Below are 16,734 nucleotides of genomic sequence, written 5' to 3' on the forward strand. Positions count from 1 at the left end.
TCACCTCTTGTCTCTGTCCCCCTTATTTAGAAACAATTATTAGATAAATAGGAAAAACAAGAACTCAAAACATTGGTTTTTAAAATGGATTGCTAATCTTTCCCTACTTAACACCAAATTTGAAAAGGTTTTTCCATATTAACGTTTCAGTTAGAATCCAGCTTTATGAGATCACTTATCTTGCCTGTGTGAGTGATTACAGGATTTTTATGCTTTGTTTCTGTTTTATTTTGCTCAATTGGCAGTTCACTCTTTTCCTTGCATTTTGTAGAATACAGTCTCAGAGCATCTGTGAGCTCTGAAATGTTTTTTACCTTTTGCTTTCCATTCAGATAGAGGGGGTTTAAGTGTTTGGACAAATAGGTCATTTAAAATCAATTTGTTTTATTTGTAGTGGCTCATAGGAAATAATCCAGTGTAAGTTTTGGCCCACACTATGGGCCTCAGGATTTACAAAACAAGAGACATAATTCTTCCACTCTTCCTTAGTTTTTTCCTATCCTCCCCCAAATCACAAACCTTTGAAAAGTGTTGTGTTCAAGTATGGCTCACTGAGGCTCATTGTGTATAATATCTGCTCATAAAACCATTTCTTGGAATCTTTGAACATCAAACTTGCAGAATATATATGAGAAAAACTCTGCTGCCTTTTGACATCTGCATAGCCCAAAGAGTTAATACACCTGAATCTCCCAAATCTTGCCACCAAGTCTGACTTAGATATAAGATGAGATGAAAAGAAGGTAACTGGTTAGAATTAGAGGATTATTCCAAACCACAAAGTAAACAGGTGACTTTCTAAGTTTGCCTAACACATTTTATTATTGATTAGTCTGTAAATCTCTGTATTTGGGAGTAAAACACTCCTGGCCTTGTGTTTGCAGAACGCTTCAGTTTTGCTAATCCTGCTGTAAGGTACAGTGGGAGTTAGGATAGGGTGTAGGTTTTAACCAGCATCTGATTTAACCCCACTCAGGAAAGACACAGATAAACAGTGGTTAAAATTCTTCCAATTTATGCATGTTATACTCCCACAGTGGAAAACTTCAGGAAAATAAGCTTACTTAGATTAGTCATTAGGCTTTTTTTTCCACATCCTTCTAACCTGACATTAAAGAATGTGAGATTTTGCAATAAAAGATTAAATATACTACATCTCTGATGGAAAATACTTTTAATCGTCTTAATATCTTATTCAATTAATACCAGAGGAATTTAAGTTATTTTGAGGATTACATTGTGATCATAATCAGATTGTGGTTTTGGTTGGGGTTTTTTTTGGTTTTTTTGTTTTGTTTTGTTTTTTTGAGGTGACCTTTTATAATGTATTGAGAGAGAGGGCCCAAATTGACACACATGGAAAAAGAACCAAAAAAATATTTTAAGCAGTTTTCAAATTCATGTAACCCTGTGCTTGGAAGTGGTATCAAGGACTGGACCAGCCTGTGTATAATTTTAGTTCCAGTTTAAAAAGAAAGACTTTACAGGGTATCTGTTCTCTGTTTGCATATATTACCACTTTAAGTCAGTGTAGAAGCTGTCAGAAATATTGCTGGGAAACACTCTCTTGACTTTTTTTCCCAGGAAACCATCTTTCTTTGAAATGAGGCAAATATGGGTATAGCCCTTCCATTTTTTCCTTGTGAGGCCAGTCAGGCACAGGTGATCTAAGACAGCAATGTACCTTTAACACTTACTTGCTTTGGGGGCATCTGGTTTAGCATTTTTGTTTGCATCAAGGGGCAGTTTTGAAGCAAATCTCCTGAGCATCCTTACTTACCTACTTGGTTCACAATACAGAGTAGTTTCTGAATGCAAATAGCTCAGTTGAAATTCTGAGCTGTTGTTCTCTTCTCCAAGGTGCAGCTCTTCTATCCATGGGATTGGACCTGTACCTCCACCAGAAGTGCCAATGGAATGGATTTCAGGTCTCATGATCAATGTTCTCCCCATACAGACCCACTCCTATTGGGTTATTTGATACTTTCCCTCACAACCCTGTCAGGACCCCTCAGAAAGAATTTAAATTAATTATTTTCTCCTGATGGTTAGGTACTGCATAGCACCTCAGTGGTCCAGGAGGCTCATGATCAACTTAGGTCCAAAACTAGTTAAGCAATGCAAAAATCTTTCAGAGAGAACATTTTAGGAGGAAGATTCTATGATTGATAGGCAGAAGAATAGCCTAAATTCCATTCTTGGTATACTGACCAGATTTTCTCAAAACTCTTTAAGTACAAAGTAGATATAATACAACTCCTGCTGATGTTGGTAGCAACTTCCTTCTGAGGCAGCAAGATTAGAGACTGTTAGGATAGCTTTTGAACTAGGATATTACCAGAATACTTTCTTTCCTTAGTAAGAAGAATTCCTGGCTAATAGGTGTCATTTAAAACTAATGTTGCTTCCTCAGCAACAACTGTGCAGTTCATGATAAGCCAAACAATCCCAAAAAGTTGCAGGTAAGTGTGTGGGAGCCATGGTGCCATGTACATTTCTAACACTGAATATATCCTTTGAGCTAGCAAGGTACACAGTACACTTGAGACTACTCCTAAGTAATTACCAAAGAATGGAGGAAATTAAATACATCTTCACAGTAGGTAAGTTCACATAGCCTGAAAGTTAGCAACAACTACAATTAAATTTCTATGTGTGTCTCAGCTGAAGAAATACTAAAATCAATGATCAGAGGAGTTAAAAATAACTCTCTGAAAGACAGTCATTAGTAAATGCTCTCATGAAGTGGAATTACCACCTACCTTAAACAAGAGTCATTATTATTATCATCATTAGACTTGAATAAGAATTGATCTTTAAGACTCCCTCAAATCCTCAAGACAATTTCTGATACAGTGTATATGACATGCCTTCTCTTCCCTCTGTAAAAATTAAGCAACTAGCAACTAAACATGGGCAACTTGAGAAAGCTTCACTGGTTACACAAATGAATAAACTGTTTTACCTAGATTGTAGCATGACTTCTGGGATTAGTTCAGGCTGTCCATTAAAAACCTTATTTTCAGTTACTTGTTAATTTCTCGAATTTCAGTCACTTTGGCCAAAAATCTGGAGATGGCTGTGGGTTATGATGTGAATCTTTATGTCAGTGAAATGAATTCTTGGCAAACATCTACCCTTGAAAATCAGATTGGAAAAAAATGTTAGTTATTTACAAAAGTAAATAACACATTTTACCATTCTCCCTTGAAAAATTTCTATTGTCACCTTCAGCTTTATACCTGGTGCCATATATGGTGGAAGAATCACTTTTTTATCAGGAATCTACCCTTTCCTGTCTACAAGATTTGGTTCAATTGTTGCTACCTGTTATGACTGTTTACAGAATCTATCTCAGATTTTAGCCCCCTTTTCATTCCAGGCTTTACCTAACCTGGGCTCCACTCAGGCTTGGGCCTGTGTCTATACAGTAAGCAGGGGCTGTGAAATAGGATTAAATATGATCTAATTTGAGGTCCTGATTTTACCATTTCTCCCACTTAATTTGCATATCTTTAGGGAAAACAATACTCCTAAAATAAAGGATTCTTCCTCAGAGCTAGGAATTTGCAGGAATCTTCCAAAACCCATAGCATTTTAATTATTAAAAACACTGGATTTACCTGAAAGTATCAGCAGACAGTGAAAAGAATTCATCAGTGACTTCAGTTGGAACAAGAACATCATTAAGATAGAGGCATATCACAAGAGTCTCTCTTGTTAAGTTAGAGAAGACACAACATTTATACTCACTAGAAAATACATGATGTGTAAGTATAGTTAGGCTTTTTCAAAGACACAGGAGGTAAGGCAAAACAAGAATTAACAAAAAAAGGAACCAATGAATCAACGTGTGTGTGTAAATATATTTTAAAAATTGAAAACCTATGCAGTATGTTTTAAAATCAAGATGTAACTATATTTGCTTTACACTGCATTTTGGAGTTGCATTTTTTCCCATCGCATTTTTTCCCAGCCTAAAAGCTTAATTATAGTTTTAAAGGCAAAATATGACTCGGGGTTGCTTTGCCAAAATCCAAGTGAAACTTAGCAACAAGTACATATTTGTATAAATAAATTATATTATTCTTTTTTTATTGTTTTATAGTATCATGTTCATGATGTAACAGCGCAGATACAATAACCATTAAGCCTTTAAAAAAATCACTTCTTTAAGAATTACCTAGCAAAACATTTTCTCATCAATGCTAAAATTAGTTATGATTTGCTATCAGTGAGAATGCATACTTGAAGAAATTAAAATCCTTTCCCCATTTCTCTCCCTGCCTTGCAAATTAGATGTTTATCACACAGGAAAATATGTCAGTTTTCATACTTCATCAGCCCTTTTGAATTGGTACAGGTGAACCACTCCCAGCAGAAGACTTAATTTTAAGTGCTTCCCAAAATGCAATGTCTTGGTGCAAATACTGGCTTATGTAAGCTATGCTTCAGCATAGCTCCAAGACAACTGTATTTTCAGCCAGTTTATGATACAAACTACGCCCACTGAGGAACAATTGTGTGCCTTTAGGATGGAGATGGAGTAAGATGAGTGTAAAAAAAAATAACATTAAAACAGATATTTCAGGCACTTGCTGACGTATGTTCAGACAAGCATATAGATGTTTTTGTCTATCTTACCTTTCTTAGTTTGAGTGAATTCTTGACTGTTCTTGAAAACCTGTTCCTACCTGAAGTAGGTGTAGACAACACAGCAGCGTCTTTGTACAGGGGACTGCACCAAACCTCCTTGAAACAACACAGAACCTGTTATAGACACTTATCACCAACCAATTGCTCTTTTCCTTTATAATTCACAGTTCTCCACAAAGAAAAACAGATAGATACAAATGCCTCAGCAGCATCTAGAGATGCAGAGTCAGAAAAATAGACAACTTTTTATTATCTTCTATCTTTTATTGTCTTCTAGAGAATAATTTAACTAAACCCTCACTTAGCTGTACTGTACATAATTCTAAAACCTCTGCATCTTGTGGGCAAATATATCAGAAATACAATTTGTTCAGTGTTCCCTATAGGTGTGATGTTCATGAAACTTAAAATCTGTAGATTCCCCTTAGACCTTTGCCAGTTAAAGACTTCAGGAATCAAAGGCTGTAATATAAGGGGAGAATTAAAAGGTTTTAAATCTTTGATGTCAGAAGACAATTAATTTGACAATAAATCTCTCTCTAATATTAAATATGTAAAACATATCCCAGAAAGCATAAAGCTCTTTAATATGTTATATGCAGCTATCTGTGCAACATGCTGCAGAGTTTCTGGTAGATGCAGACTTCAGCTATGACTGCACTGTGTTGTTCCCAAATAATTGAACCAATGATTAAACTTGATATGATTTCACAAAACACAGGAAAGATCTGCAACATATTTCTACATGAAGCAATAATTCACTCTATTAAAACACTGCATGGTAATTACCTTCTCTGTTGTCTTTAAATTAGTCTTCTTAGATCAGTCTGTGTGGTAGTACATGGATATGTAATAAGTTTTTTTAGTTGGTTTGGGTTTTTTCCCCCCTCATTGTTGCAGTGACTTGGTATGATGTTCTCTCTCCTGTACAATGCAGGCTGGGGATAAGTCCTTCGTTCCCTCACAGTCTCTTCTCTCCAGTATTGTTTAATATAAATGTTTCTTCAATGTGAATATTTTCTATCTTCTTTTAGTGGTACTTATTTTGTGACATTTTTCACTGAACAAAGCAAAATAACTGTGGTATACACGCATTTTTACATTTTAACATAAAATTTAGAAGGTAGCTAACAAAAAAAAAGTTGAGTGGTATCTAGATCTGTCCTTCAATTAGCATTTCTTTGTGTTGAATATGATAAATGCCTCAAATACTCTTGACCGAAGTTCTAGACCTTTAAAAAGGTCTAGAATATAATTCTAGATAGAATTCTAAATTTATATATTGTATGTATACGCACATATATAAATTTTATATCTTCTAAGTAGCAATTATATCCTGAAGCCAGGCATTTGCTAGTAGCTAATGACTGGTTAAGGTGAGTCTCTCTTATTTTCTTCCTTAATCAGTGACTGCCAACAGGTACCAAACACATTCATTAGGGAATTACTTTAGAAATCAGAGAGAAATTATTATTCCCACTGAGTCTTGCTGCGTTTAGAGCTAGTAACTGTAATTTTGAATAGTTTTACATCCCCAGTGACTTGCCCAGCCCTACTCGTTCTATTTTCCATCTCACTGGATAATCTCTTCCTCACCTCTTTCCTGTGCTTTCACCCTCGCTGCACTCCACCGCACCTTTCCTGAGGTCTCCACGTGGATAATCTCATTATAACTAAATACGCCCTGAAGAATTACAGGGGACAGCCCCACGCTCGCACGAACTCTCCCAGAGGCTCCCGCCTTTCCCGGGAGGCTCCCGCTCCCCGCCTGCCGCCGGAGCCGCGCACCGGCACCGAGCGGAGCCGCGGCCGCCAGGGGGCGGTGTCGGCCCTGCCAGCGCCCGCCGGGCTGGGGCTGTGAGGGGCAGGGCAGGAGCGGGACCGCCCCGGGCCGGCGGCCGAGAGCGGAGCAGCTCTACACAACCTGCATCGCTTTTGGCTCGTTTTTGATAGGTAGAGGAATCCCAATGTGAGTCTTCGCCGTCTTTTGCGAGCTCTCCCTTACGCCTCGCACTCACTCTGCTGGCCCGCTGTGAGCAGTCTTAAGGTGCTCCTTACACCCGCAGCCCTCACGACCGGCGCTAGCAGCGTCCCTGTTCTGTTCCTACCACGGTGCCTCCACTTGAGGGCTACGCGGGCTACACGTTGTTTAACCTAAGTCACCTCTTCCGCTGCTTTTACCCTGGCACAGAGGCAGCCCCAGCCTGCCTAAAACACGCGTGGGGAAGCATTCCCACAGCCGCCCCGGCACACGAACGCTCTCGACAGGCAGCACGGTCCTGCACAGGCCCTCCTCGTCAAGGTCGTGCCGGGGGTGACCAGGTGTTACAAGTCCTCCTACACCGCCCCGGCCGCCCCCCGCGCACCGCCCGTCCAGGAGTCCCGCGGGCACGCCCCTCCCCAAGGCCATTGGCTGCCGCTGCGCCGCCGGGGGGCGGCCGCGCCGTCGATTGGCCAACCCTGCCGTCCGTCAGCGCCGCCCGTCAACACGAGCCCGGCTCCTGTCACAACAGCGCGGGGCTGTGGCCGCACTTCCTGCGCGCTCTCCGCGTCCCCCGCCCCGCTCTTCTGGCATCGCAGAGTCCCGCGCGGGCATCTTCCACCCCAGGGACGGACATGGCTCCTCCGGGGAAAGCTGGCGCCGCTGTCGCCGTCGTGCCGTGAGAGGACGCCGTCCGTTCCTCTGTTTGTGTGACTCCCCCGCCCTCTCAGCACCCCGGAGAAGTTGACACCGCTTGGCGGGGCGATGGCAGAGGCTGCCGGCGGCAGAGAGCAGCCGGCGGGGGGCCGTGCTCCTCCCGACGCCGCTTACCGTGCCGAAGAGGAGCTCGAGCCGGCATCGCTGGACGCTCCGGCGGCAGCCGGGGGCAGGAGGCGGGAGCGCCGCAGCGGCGTTTCGGCCGTGGGTACCGCGGAGCGCTTCCCCGGCGGCAGCCTGGGGCCAGCGGCAGCGCCCGACCCCGACGCGTGCCTGCTGGAGGCGGCCAAGGCCACCCCGCGGAGGAGCAGCATCATCAAGGTGAGGCGTGCCGCGCCGCCGGGAAGTTTGCGCGGGTCCCGCCGCCGGGTTCCCCAGGCTGAAGCCGCCCTCCGTGCGCCCCTGCCCGTGGGAGGAGGCCAGGGTGGGCACAGGGGTAGTGGGAGCCCTCCGGGGATGGGCTGCGCGCACCCTCCGCGCAGGTGGAGCGGCCGCTCCGGCGCGCAGCGCTGCTGCCCTGCCTGCGGCGAGCGGGGACGGCGGGGCCGCCTCCCCGGAGCCCCCGGGGCAAGGTGCGTGCCCGGACCGAGCGCTCTCCGGGGTCTGTGATGGGGTGCTGCTCCCGCCGCCGCTCAGAGAGGTCGGGGTCCCCTCCACGCTCGTGCGTGACCCGTGGGGCAGCTTCCCGCAGAGTTGTAAAGTTTTTGTGTATCAGCTTGTTTCTGTTCTTATTTAATATTTAAGGAGCTCCTGGAAGGCAGAATAAACAGCTTCCGCGGCGCTGTTTTTTTTTAGTTCTTGAGCAGTAAAATATGCGGTGTCACAAATTAACAGAAGGTGTGTTTGGAGACGGGCTGTAGTACAGGTGGTTGCGGAGCAGCACCGGGTGTTCAGCACTTTTAATGTGAAATTAACAAGTCGGGCGTGATCTTAGAGCCTTGGCCTTTGTTATAGTCTGGTAAGGAGAAGGGTTTTTTGATTATGTTAATTTTTTTTTTTTTGTTTAGTTTTTTTAAACTCCATGGTTTTGAATTAAATACCATTTCCTTGCAAGTATGTAGGCTTAATCGCTAGTTTCTGGGGAACCGATGAATGAAATCTCCTGAGCGAACTTGATTTAGCATATGGTCACACGTGATCCTCTTGTTAGTGATTTGCACTTGGAAGGCATCGGGAGAACAGCAGAAAATAAGATTTCTCATCTGTAAATGTGTGAAGGCACTAGGCAGAGCTCTACCTCAATTCTGGAAGCTCAGGACGCATGCTTAGCTCTTGCAGCTTAGTATGTCTATTCAAAGGAAGAACAGATACTCGAAATACTTGCTTTTTGCATTTTGAAGCTATAAACGTTCAGAGGAGACTGAGGTAGTTAAATGCAAAAGAGCCTTGAGGGTCCTTTGCAAGTTTCACGTTGAAATATTAACCCATCAAGCCCAGCAAAGTGTTAAGGGTGGTAAAGACATCCACTGAATGTGATGGGAATGCTTCCAGCCTGAAGTTGCATAAATGTATAGATGCTTTACTAAATCAGGACCAAAGTTCAGTAACTGTACTGGTATGGAGATGATGTTTTCTCTTAAGATTATGTGAAGGGTTTCAAAAATTGCAAATATGCAATCTTGGATTTCAGTTAAAAATGTGTCATTTATACAGACTATACCAGTTCCATGTGGTAGATGTGTTTTAATGTCATAAATGGTGTGTAATTGTTAATGACTGAGTAGCATTTTCACCACAGGTTGTTAGCTTGATATTGATAATTTAACACATCTGATACTGATCAGTACATTAGCACATAGTGGTAACGATCACTCTTCTAACTGGAGGAAGTTTCTTGAGACATATCCTAGGATGGTGTTTATAAGGAGAAAGATTCCTCACAGAGGTAAGAAAGTATTAATGTTCTTATACAAGAAACTGCTAAGGCTCATCTGAAATACTGTCTAAACTCAGTTTCCTGTGCTTAGAAATGGTGCAATCAAACTGGAGCAGATGCATAGAACGATAGCTAGGATGGGCTGATAAGGTCTCTGGATTGAATATTGCATGAGGGGAAAAATAGATTTCTTGGGCAAAAGCAAGGGGTGCATATGCATACCTCCAGTCTGGAAACTAGAAATTTATTCCGGTCCCTTTAAGGGTTTAGAATGTTTGTATGATAGGAGTGGAGTGAAAAATATCGTCATTTATGTTAAATTCAATTGTTAAATAGATGGATTAATTTAGATAACATGGCTGTGTCTGATAGCAGGTGTCTAAACTTGAGAATTCACAGGCCGTGTGTCTCTAAGGTGCAATTGGGACCCCATACAGAACATTGCCTTTCTTTCCCCACAAAGTTGTCTCAGTGGTATATAAAAGTGTTGTAAATCAGTTTTCTTTTGGCATTATACTAGGAAATACTATTAACTTGGGGTAGAAATTAAATAATGTATTTGTCTGCATTTTCAGAAATTTCTAATGTCCTAGGATATATTCATCCGTTGTTAAATGCAAATTTTAGTTGGAATAAAGATAAAACCCTCCAACTTACATTTTTTTTTCTTTCTTCAGGACTTCAACCTGCAGCATTTCTGCTCAAGCATTGCATGTTTTACAGGGAAATTAATTTTCTACTGATTTATTATATTTATTTTACTCTGAAAAGTCCATATATTCATATAAATCTGTAGTCAAAATAGTATTCTATTGCTTCCTCTAAGCTGATCTTATCTACAGAAAAATGTGACTTAAGAAAGCAAAGGAAGTTGCACAGTAAGGACAAGTTCTTACTCTGGAGGAGTTGAACACACTTGCTCTGTTTTCCCATTTTTCTCCCAGCTATTTAAAGGTGTACTTTAAACACAAGTGGTCTTGCTCAATTAAGCAAAAAGTTAAAAAGTTCTGTAAATTTAGATGGTCACAGTACACTTCTTACAGCGTTTTTTCCCCAGCTGTCTTTTGGAACTCTGCAGGTCTCAAGGTTAGCATCTGAGGGTTCAATTCCAGTGGAAGCCAGACTTGCTTACATTGGAGTGTTCTGGCATTCACAGGATAACTGTGAAGTACAAAGACTGAACAGGGACTTGCTTTAAAAACCTTCCCTGCAGCAAATTCCACTTGGCATATATTGTAAGTAAAATATGAGCCCTTCTAGATAATCTTCAGTGCGTTCATGTGCTCTATATTTGGCTTCAGAAACAAGAGAACTCATTTATATAAAAAGAACAAAGTGTAGCCAGAATATTTTTATTCCCATTTTGTTTTGCGGATGTTCACAGTTTTGTAGATTGAGGTAGATGTAAAATAAGATTAATGAGAAATAGTTGTAGCTGTTCTTGTGCATTAGGTTGTTTCACTAATATGCATTAGTCTTTTTTCGGTTTTGTGTTTTGGTTTGTTGTGGGTTTTTTTCCCTAATGCAAGGAAGAGGTAAATGGTCTTAATACAGAACTGAAACAAGAAAGGGAGTTTGCTATGAGGAACTTGAAATCAGCAGGCAAGAATGCTTGGAGATAAAACTAGAGAAATGGCAGGAGATCATAGAACTTGACCTGTTTTCTAGGAAGCCTAGAGATGGAGTATGCATTGATTAAATTATTTGACAAATGAAGTGTGGTTTTTTTGGTTTTTTTTGTTGGTTTTTTTTTGTGCTTGTGAATAATCCAGGGCCAGTTGTTTGCAAATAAAATAATAATTGCGACTGCTTTTAGGCCAGGAGAGCAGAAGACAGTGTTTGGAGAACTGGGTTTCTAATTTCTTAACATGTAATGCTTTGCAACCCTTATTGTGTGGGGAGCTCAAAACAGAGTTAATGGATGTTGTTTTCCTTCTGGCATGTTCCTTCTGCCATTGCCATGTATGAGCACTTTAATAAACGAGTAGGAAAGCTGTGTAATTTGTTATGTAATACTACTGAAATACTTGGTAACTTTCTACCAAAATATTTCTCTGTCAATTCTTATCAGGCTTCTCTCTCTGCTTTGTTTGCATGCAAGACAAACTTTTGGGATCATGTGTTTGTTTTCTTCCTGGATCTTTGTTTTAAGATACCATAGCAGATAACGCAGCAGACTGTGCCCATGGAATGAACTTGAAGTAGCAGCTGCAGACTCTCTGACTCAAGAGACTTGAACTTCAGTCACAGTAGAGCTGTGAGACCTTTCACTGAAGTTCTTCCAAAGGGTATTTGCCTGCTTCACGTAGAGATTTTTTAATTTTCCTTTAAAAGCCAGTTGAGTTATCCTTGCTCATAATACACTACTAGCCTAAGAACTGCAAGTTTTTGGGTTTTGCGATTGAATTAATCAGTAGAAGCCTATCAAGATATCCAGCTGTCTTATTTCCAGACTGGTGTTTATGCTTGTGACATTTTCAACTTTAAAAACAAACTTGCAGTAAAAACAATGAGGCTTAGTTTCTTTCAGTTTGTTCTGATGTGTAGTGGCATAATTTAAGTACTTTAAATACATGCTACATCTGTCTATGCAGTGTAACTATTTAAGACTGTTTTCAGAAGACAGTTTTTCAGGACTGTAATGATTGTCCAACAGCTTCTACATAGCTTTTTGTAGTGTAAGCTTGTGTTTAGGCACTTGCTGCTTAATAATCTAAAACCATGACTATGTAAGATTCATTAAAGCTGATTAACTACTTGATAGTCCAGTGCTGATTTTATCATTACTGCCTTCTTTGACATAAAGGTACCAGAGGAAAAAAAAGGAGAATATTTAGGTTGAGCTTACATTAAATAACATGGTACAGCCTAGAAAGGTATTGAGAAGGGCGAGAATGACACATCTAGTCACGCAAAGACTGCTACAAAGTGGGAAATTCACCAGATAGGTCTGGAAAAAGCTAACTCTGGTGGGTGATGTTTTTATGTATGTAAATTCCCAAACATTGTGAGAAACAAGGACTGATACTTGCTCTCCTTCACACAATGAAGACAGTGAACAAACCAGAGATAGGAAATAGTGTTCTTCCTAAAGAACTGATGCAGCATATGAGTAAATCATGCACTTTACAGCCCTAGAAGTCTGTGCAGTCAGACATGTAGATGGGTTTGAGCAGGTTTGAAATGACAAATTGATGAAGAGAGCTTCGGGGTACACCAAAAGCATCTGGCTTAGAAAGTTCCTGTACTACAAGTGCTTGAACCCTGGCAAGCCACAGCAGAGAATTGACCACTTGGTACTTCCTCGCTTCTTATGTGTCTCCCTGGGCATACACTTGTCTTGGGATACCAGCCTGGGTTGATCTTTATCTAACCCAGTACGTGTTTGTTACAGAAACTTTAATGAATTGTTAAGAGACCAGGAAACTGGTTTCCATTTTTGCTAGTATAAAATTTCCTTAGAAATTAAAGAATCTTCTATATTAATTTATTTATTTTTTAGAATTAATATTTGCCAGCTTTACAGAAGAGAAACAGTTTGAAGATTTTTTTGGATTGCTGTGACAAAGCTGTTTATATTGTCATAACACTGCACCTGTATTCCATACAACACTGTTTTTTCTTAAGCACCTATTCAAGACAATTTTGGACAGAACAAATACTGATTGTAGACTGCTTTTGTCAAATGAGTTATATCCAGTAGTTAGTGTCAGTGACGATTGACAGTTTTTGAGTTGTTGCATTTATAACTGAGCTACATTCTCATGGGGGGCAGTAGGCATTTCAGACTGGGGTTTAACCTCCATCTCTTTCCTCTTTGTTCTTCAAGCAACATCAGTACATCCAGTATGACTGTGCCTAATTTGGTAACACTGTGAGAAGGATTTAGGTTTTGTGGAATTTGTCAAGCTATCAATAATAATTATCATAGCAATGGAAACCACTCTATGTATAAAATGATTCAGGTGCAAGATTCAGGCATACAGGTCTTGTGAAGCTGTCCTAAAGGCTCCTCTGGCTAAAACTCTCCTAAAAGTTAATGAGTGCCTTTACACTGACTTGTCTAAACTTTACTATCTCAAAAATTTTAAACAAACCCAAACAATCTACATCCAGGTCAAACTGCTTCCTTTGAAGTTTATAGCAAACTTGTCTGCTAACTGCTCTGGAGTTAGTAGTCTGTATTTCTTGTCCTTTGGTTCCACTTGGCACATAATGTACGATATGACCAGTGATCTCAGTAAACACGTGGGTACAGATAGATAAAGCATTGTGTTTGGGGTGTCTTTCCATACCAGTTCATAATAGTCAAGGTGATTTGAGTGTCTTGCACTGAAATTACTGAACGGTGACCTTTCTATAGGATAACAGCAAGTCCAGTGGTCTGCAAACACAAGTTCTGGCAGGTCTTTTCAGGAAGTTGTTTGATAGGTTTTCTAGGTAAGAGGTAGGGGCTGTTAAGGTTGGAAATGAGATGAAGTTGGTGATACTGGTTGATTTGTTTTTAAATTATGTGCATAAAGACTTCTGTGCAGAAGTACATCAGTAATGATTAAAAATAACATTCTGATGAAGTAATGGGCCTGATGGACAGAGCTGTGGTGGAGGAGGAAAGCTTTCTATTGCTTTCCAAAGATGTTAAGCAGCTGTTAATAAAACTGAGATGCAAATCCTGTTTCTTATGCTGATATTTTATTCATTTTGTAGTTCTGCTGAGATCGACATCTGTAACAAAAATGTTTTAATTGAGTTAATGGTATATTTTTTTTTTCCTGTTCTTCCTACAGTAGATGTGAAAATGCAGGCAGTTACTGTAGAACCAATAATTTATCTGCTGTGGTGAAACATTTAGCTGGTTGTTCTTGTAAATGTAATGTATTTGATAGGTAGGTGTAACTTCCGGTAATACCAGGTGATTTTTCTAAGCTATGAGGAAGGATGATTAATATTACTTTTAATAATGCATGTATTTTAGGTTAAGGAGTTTTTTTAGCTAATGTGACCTGGAGGTTTTGACATGCATGACAGTTCAGGAGCTACTCAGACTTGATTAAAAAAATACGTGCTACAAATGGTTAAATGCCTTTACTAAATGCTAACAAGTTCTGAAGCCTCATAAAGATCTTTGTACATATAGGTTTGGAAATGCATTTACAATCAAAGCCTTGTTCTTAAATCTTTCTGTATCATATATTCTGAGGTTTGAAGCCTGCTCATGTATAATCCTGTTTTCTGGAAGAGTCTTATGTCCAAAGTTTGCATTTTTTAAGTGATTATTAACCCTCTTCCTAAAATGTGTTCAAATTGCTAAGAGTATTGTAATATCTTCATTTAGTCTGGTTCTCTGCTTAATGTGTATTTATTAAGTTGAAAATCTCTGATAATTAAGACTTTGTTCAGGTCCTAACTGAAACAAACTGGAATCAAACTGAGGTAAAATATTCCTCCTCTTCCAGTGCCACTTATATAAACTAAATTAGCCTTGGGATTATTATTTGAGGGAGCATGCATCAGATAATGTTATTGTGGCATGCCTATTTAAAGGTGTATCACAGTTTAAAGGTAACTGACACCAAAGTATTACTCTACTGAGGGGATTTTAAAAATTATATTCTAGCTGTAAATGTAGACTTTGGAGATTTAATTCTCCTCCTGAGTTGCCTGCTCAGGAGAGTACTGGCACATGTCTTAGATAATCCCAGCCTGAAACAGCTACAGAAGACATTTATTAGAGTCATATTGAATTTTCCCCAGAGGTTCTCCATCCTGCTGGATCCTGGTTGATCTATGCTGTGCTGCTTTGGTACTTCTTGAAGGAGTAAAAGGAGCATGTGTTTTCTGCCCAGTTACTTGTTCAGAGATTTGTTCGAAGTGGAAATGTGTTGGAATACTTCCAAGTAGTCATACATTGGTTTGCGTGGGTGTAAATGGCTATGGGAGAAGCAGAGTGGTCGGTAATTAGGACTCAGATCATCATTGTTCACTAGATGCTTGTTTTGGTAACTGGGATACAACTTCTGAACGGGCCATAAGAATCTCAGTTGGAAATCTATTCAGTATGAAGCTGGCTGCTCAGTTGCATACCTTTCAAATAGGTTTAGAATTTGGTGAAGTGCAGTGCTCAGCATTTATTATTTTATGGACCCTAAGTCTGTTAAGCTAATGTTGAATGGTGATTCTCCCAGAGTAATTTGGACATAATTACCTGTATTGTACTACAGGTGGACTCAGTGTGTTTTTAGTTCATTAGATGGGTTTGATGGATTAGTAATTTGTTTTGATTGTAGGCTATGAAAAATTTGTATGCTATTTCACTTTCGGATGGTTTGGAGAGCAAACGCATCAGAAAAGGGAGTTTCTTAGGAAAAGTGCAGGGTGCACTTGTGGTATGAGATGCCTACTGCTCATGGAAATGTGTCAGTACCCATCTTGCTTTCGTGTATACTGGTGGACTTTTCTCCATTTTGTGCTGATGCATCTCCTAAAGAGTGTGTCCACTTAAAAACCAAACCAGAAGAACAAGCAGCCAGACAAAAACTTCTGCCAGCAGTATTGATGAAGAAGGTTCCATGAATTTCAGAAATTCTGTTGTATTGGATCCTACTGCAGTCAATGCATTTTGAGGATAGATAGGTATGCTTTGGAGACTGCCCGAGAATGACAGCTACACCATGCTTGCAAGAAAAAGGCAGGAAGTAAATAGCAATAGGAAGTAAAACTCCTTGATCAGGAATAAGATGCTAGTGCTTGAGAACACCAGGAAAGCCACAGGACAGAGCAGGGTGAGAGCATGTCTAGAAGCTCGAGTGAAATTCAGAAAATTGGATTATATGTAATCAGAGTGCTGCTGAGAGCAGAGCTGTCACAGGGAGCAGACAAAGCTGAAATAAAACCAGGAAGCCTGGCTGCGAGGTTGGGCACTGGAGTCAGGAGTCAGCAAGAGTGCACAAGTAGGGCAGGGGTGAGATGAAGGACCAGGACTTGAGGAATTTTGAGCACAACCATGGGGATCACGTTTGAGCTTCCCTGCAAGGAAAGTCACACAGGACAGAAAAACAAGTTTGTTGCCTGAGCTGGATTGCTCTGGTTTTGTGGTCTTTTGGGCATGTACTGTGCTAGAGGTGTGTAGGTGTTTAAGGGGACTGGCAGCTGCATGATGCTGGGTTTGGAGATGGAGTGGGGAATCTGGAAAAGGGTACAGTGTGGCTGCCAGGAAGCCAGAGGGGGTTTTTGCCACAGACGCTTATGGCAGCTCTGGTTGAGAGAACAATGGGATTATGGTTGAGGGCTGCCTTCGTCCTGCTCTTGTCAGCTTGGTGGTGATTGCTTCCATCTCCCTTTCCTTAAGGTTGCTGCTTCTTTGGGCATCACTGTTGAGCTTTCCATACTCGTGTAGCATTTAGGCAAGTTTGCCATTGTATATTTAATATCATACTGATGTTTTAGTTTTGTTTTCATTGCTGGGATAATTTTTTGAGAAAGTAGATGTTCTTGGTGGGTTCTG

The 16,734-nt window shown here is 40.6% G+C and overlaps 2 protein-coding genes across 4 annotated transcripts in view; one reads left to right on the forward strand and one right to left on the reverse strand.

Annotated features, from left to right (window-relative positions):
* BOLL (boule RNA binding protein) overlaps nt 1-6,373 on the reverse strand; it is a 34,553-nt gene extending 28,180 nt beyond the window's left edge. Inside the window, exons 1-2 of one of the 3 annotated variants that reach the window (XM_088167821.1) lie at nt 5,446-6,373; nt 4,645-4,752 (exon numbers count right to left, since the gene is read on the reverse strand). The gene's annotated coding sequence lies outside the window, so the exon portion shown is untranslated. The other 2 variants (XM_088167823.1, XM_088167822.1) reach the window with 2 other exon arrangements.
* Nucleotides 6,374-7,186: 813 nt separating this feature from the next.
* The window catches only part of PLCL1 (phospholipase C like 1 (inactive)), a 181,802-nt gene continuing 172,254 nt past the window's right edge, over nt 7,187-16,734 (forward strand). The window contains exon 1 of the mRNA XM_014879407.2: nt 7,187-7,675. Within this exon, the coding sequence (XP_014734893.2) occupies nt 7,403-7,675 (273 nt within the window). The 5' untranslated portion in view covers nt 7,187-7,402. The remainder of the gene's footprint in view (nt 7,676-16,734) is intronic.

The sequence above is a fragment of the Sturnus vulgaris genome, chromosome 7, assembly GCF_052056855.1.
Source record: "Sturnus vulgaris isolate bStuVul1 chromosome 7, bStuVul1.hap1, whole genome shotgun sequence".
NCBI lineage: Eukaryota > Metazoa > Chordata > Aves > Passeriformes > Sturnidae > Sturnus > Sturnus vulgaris.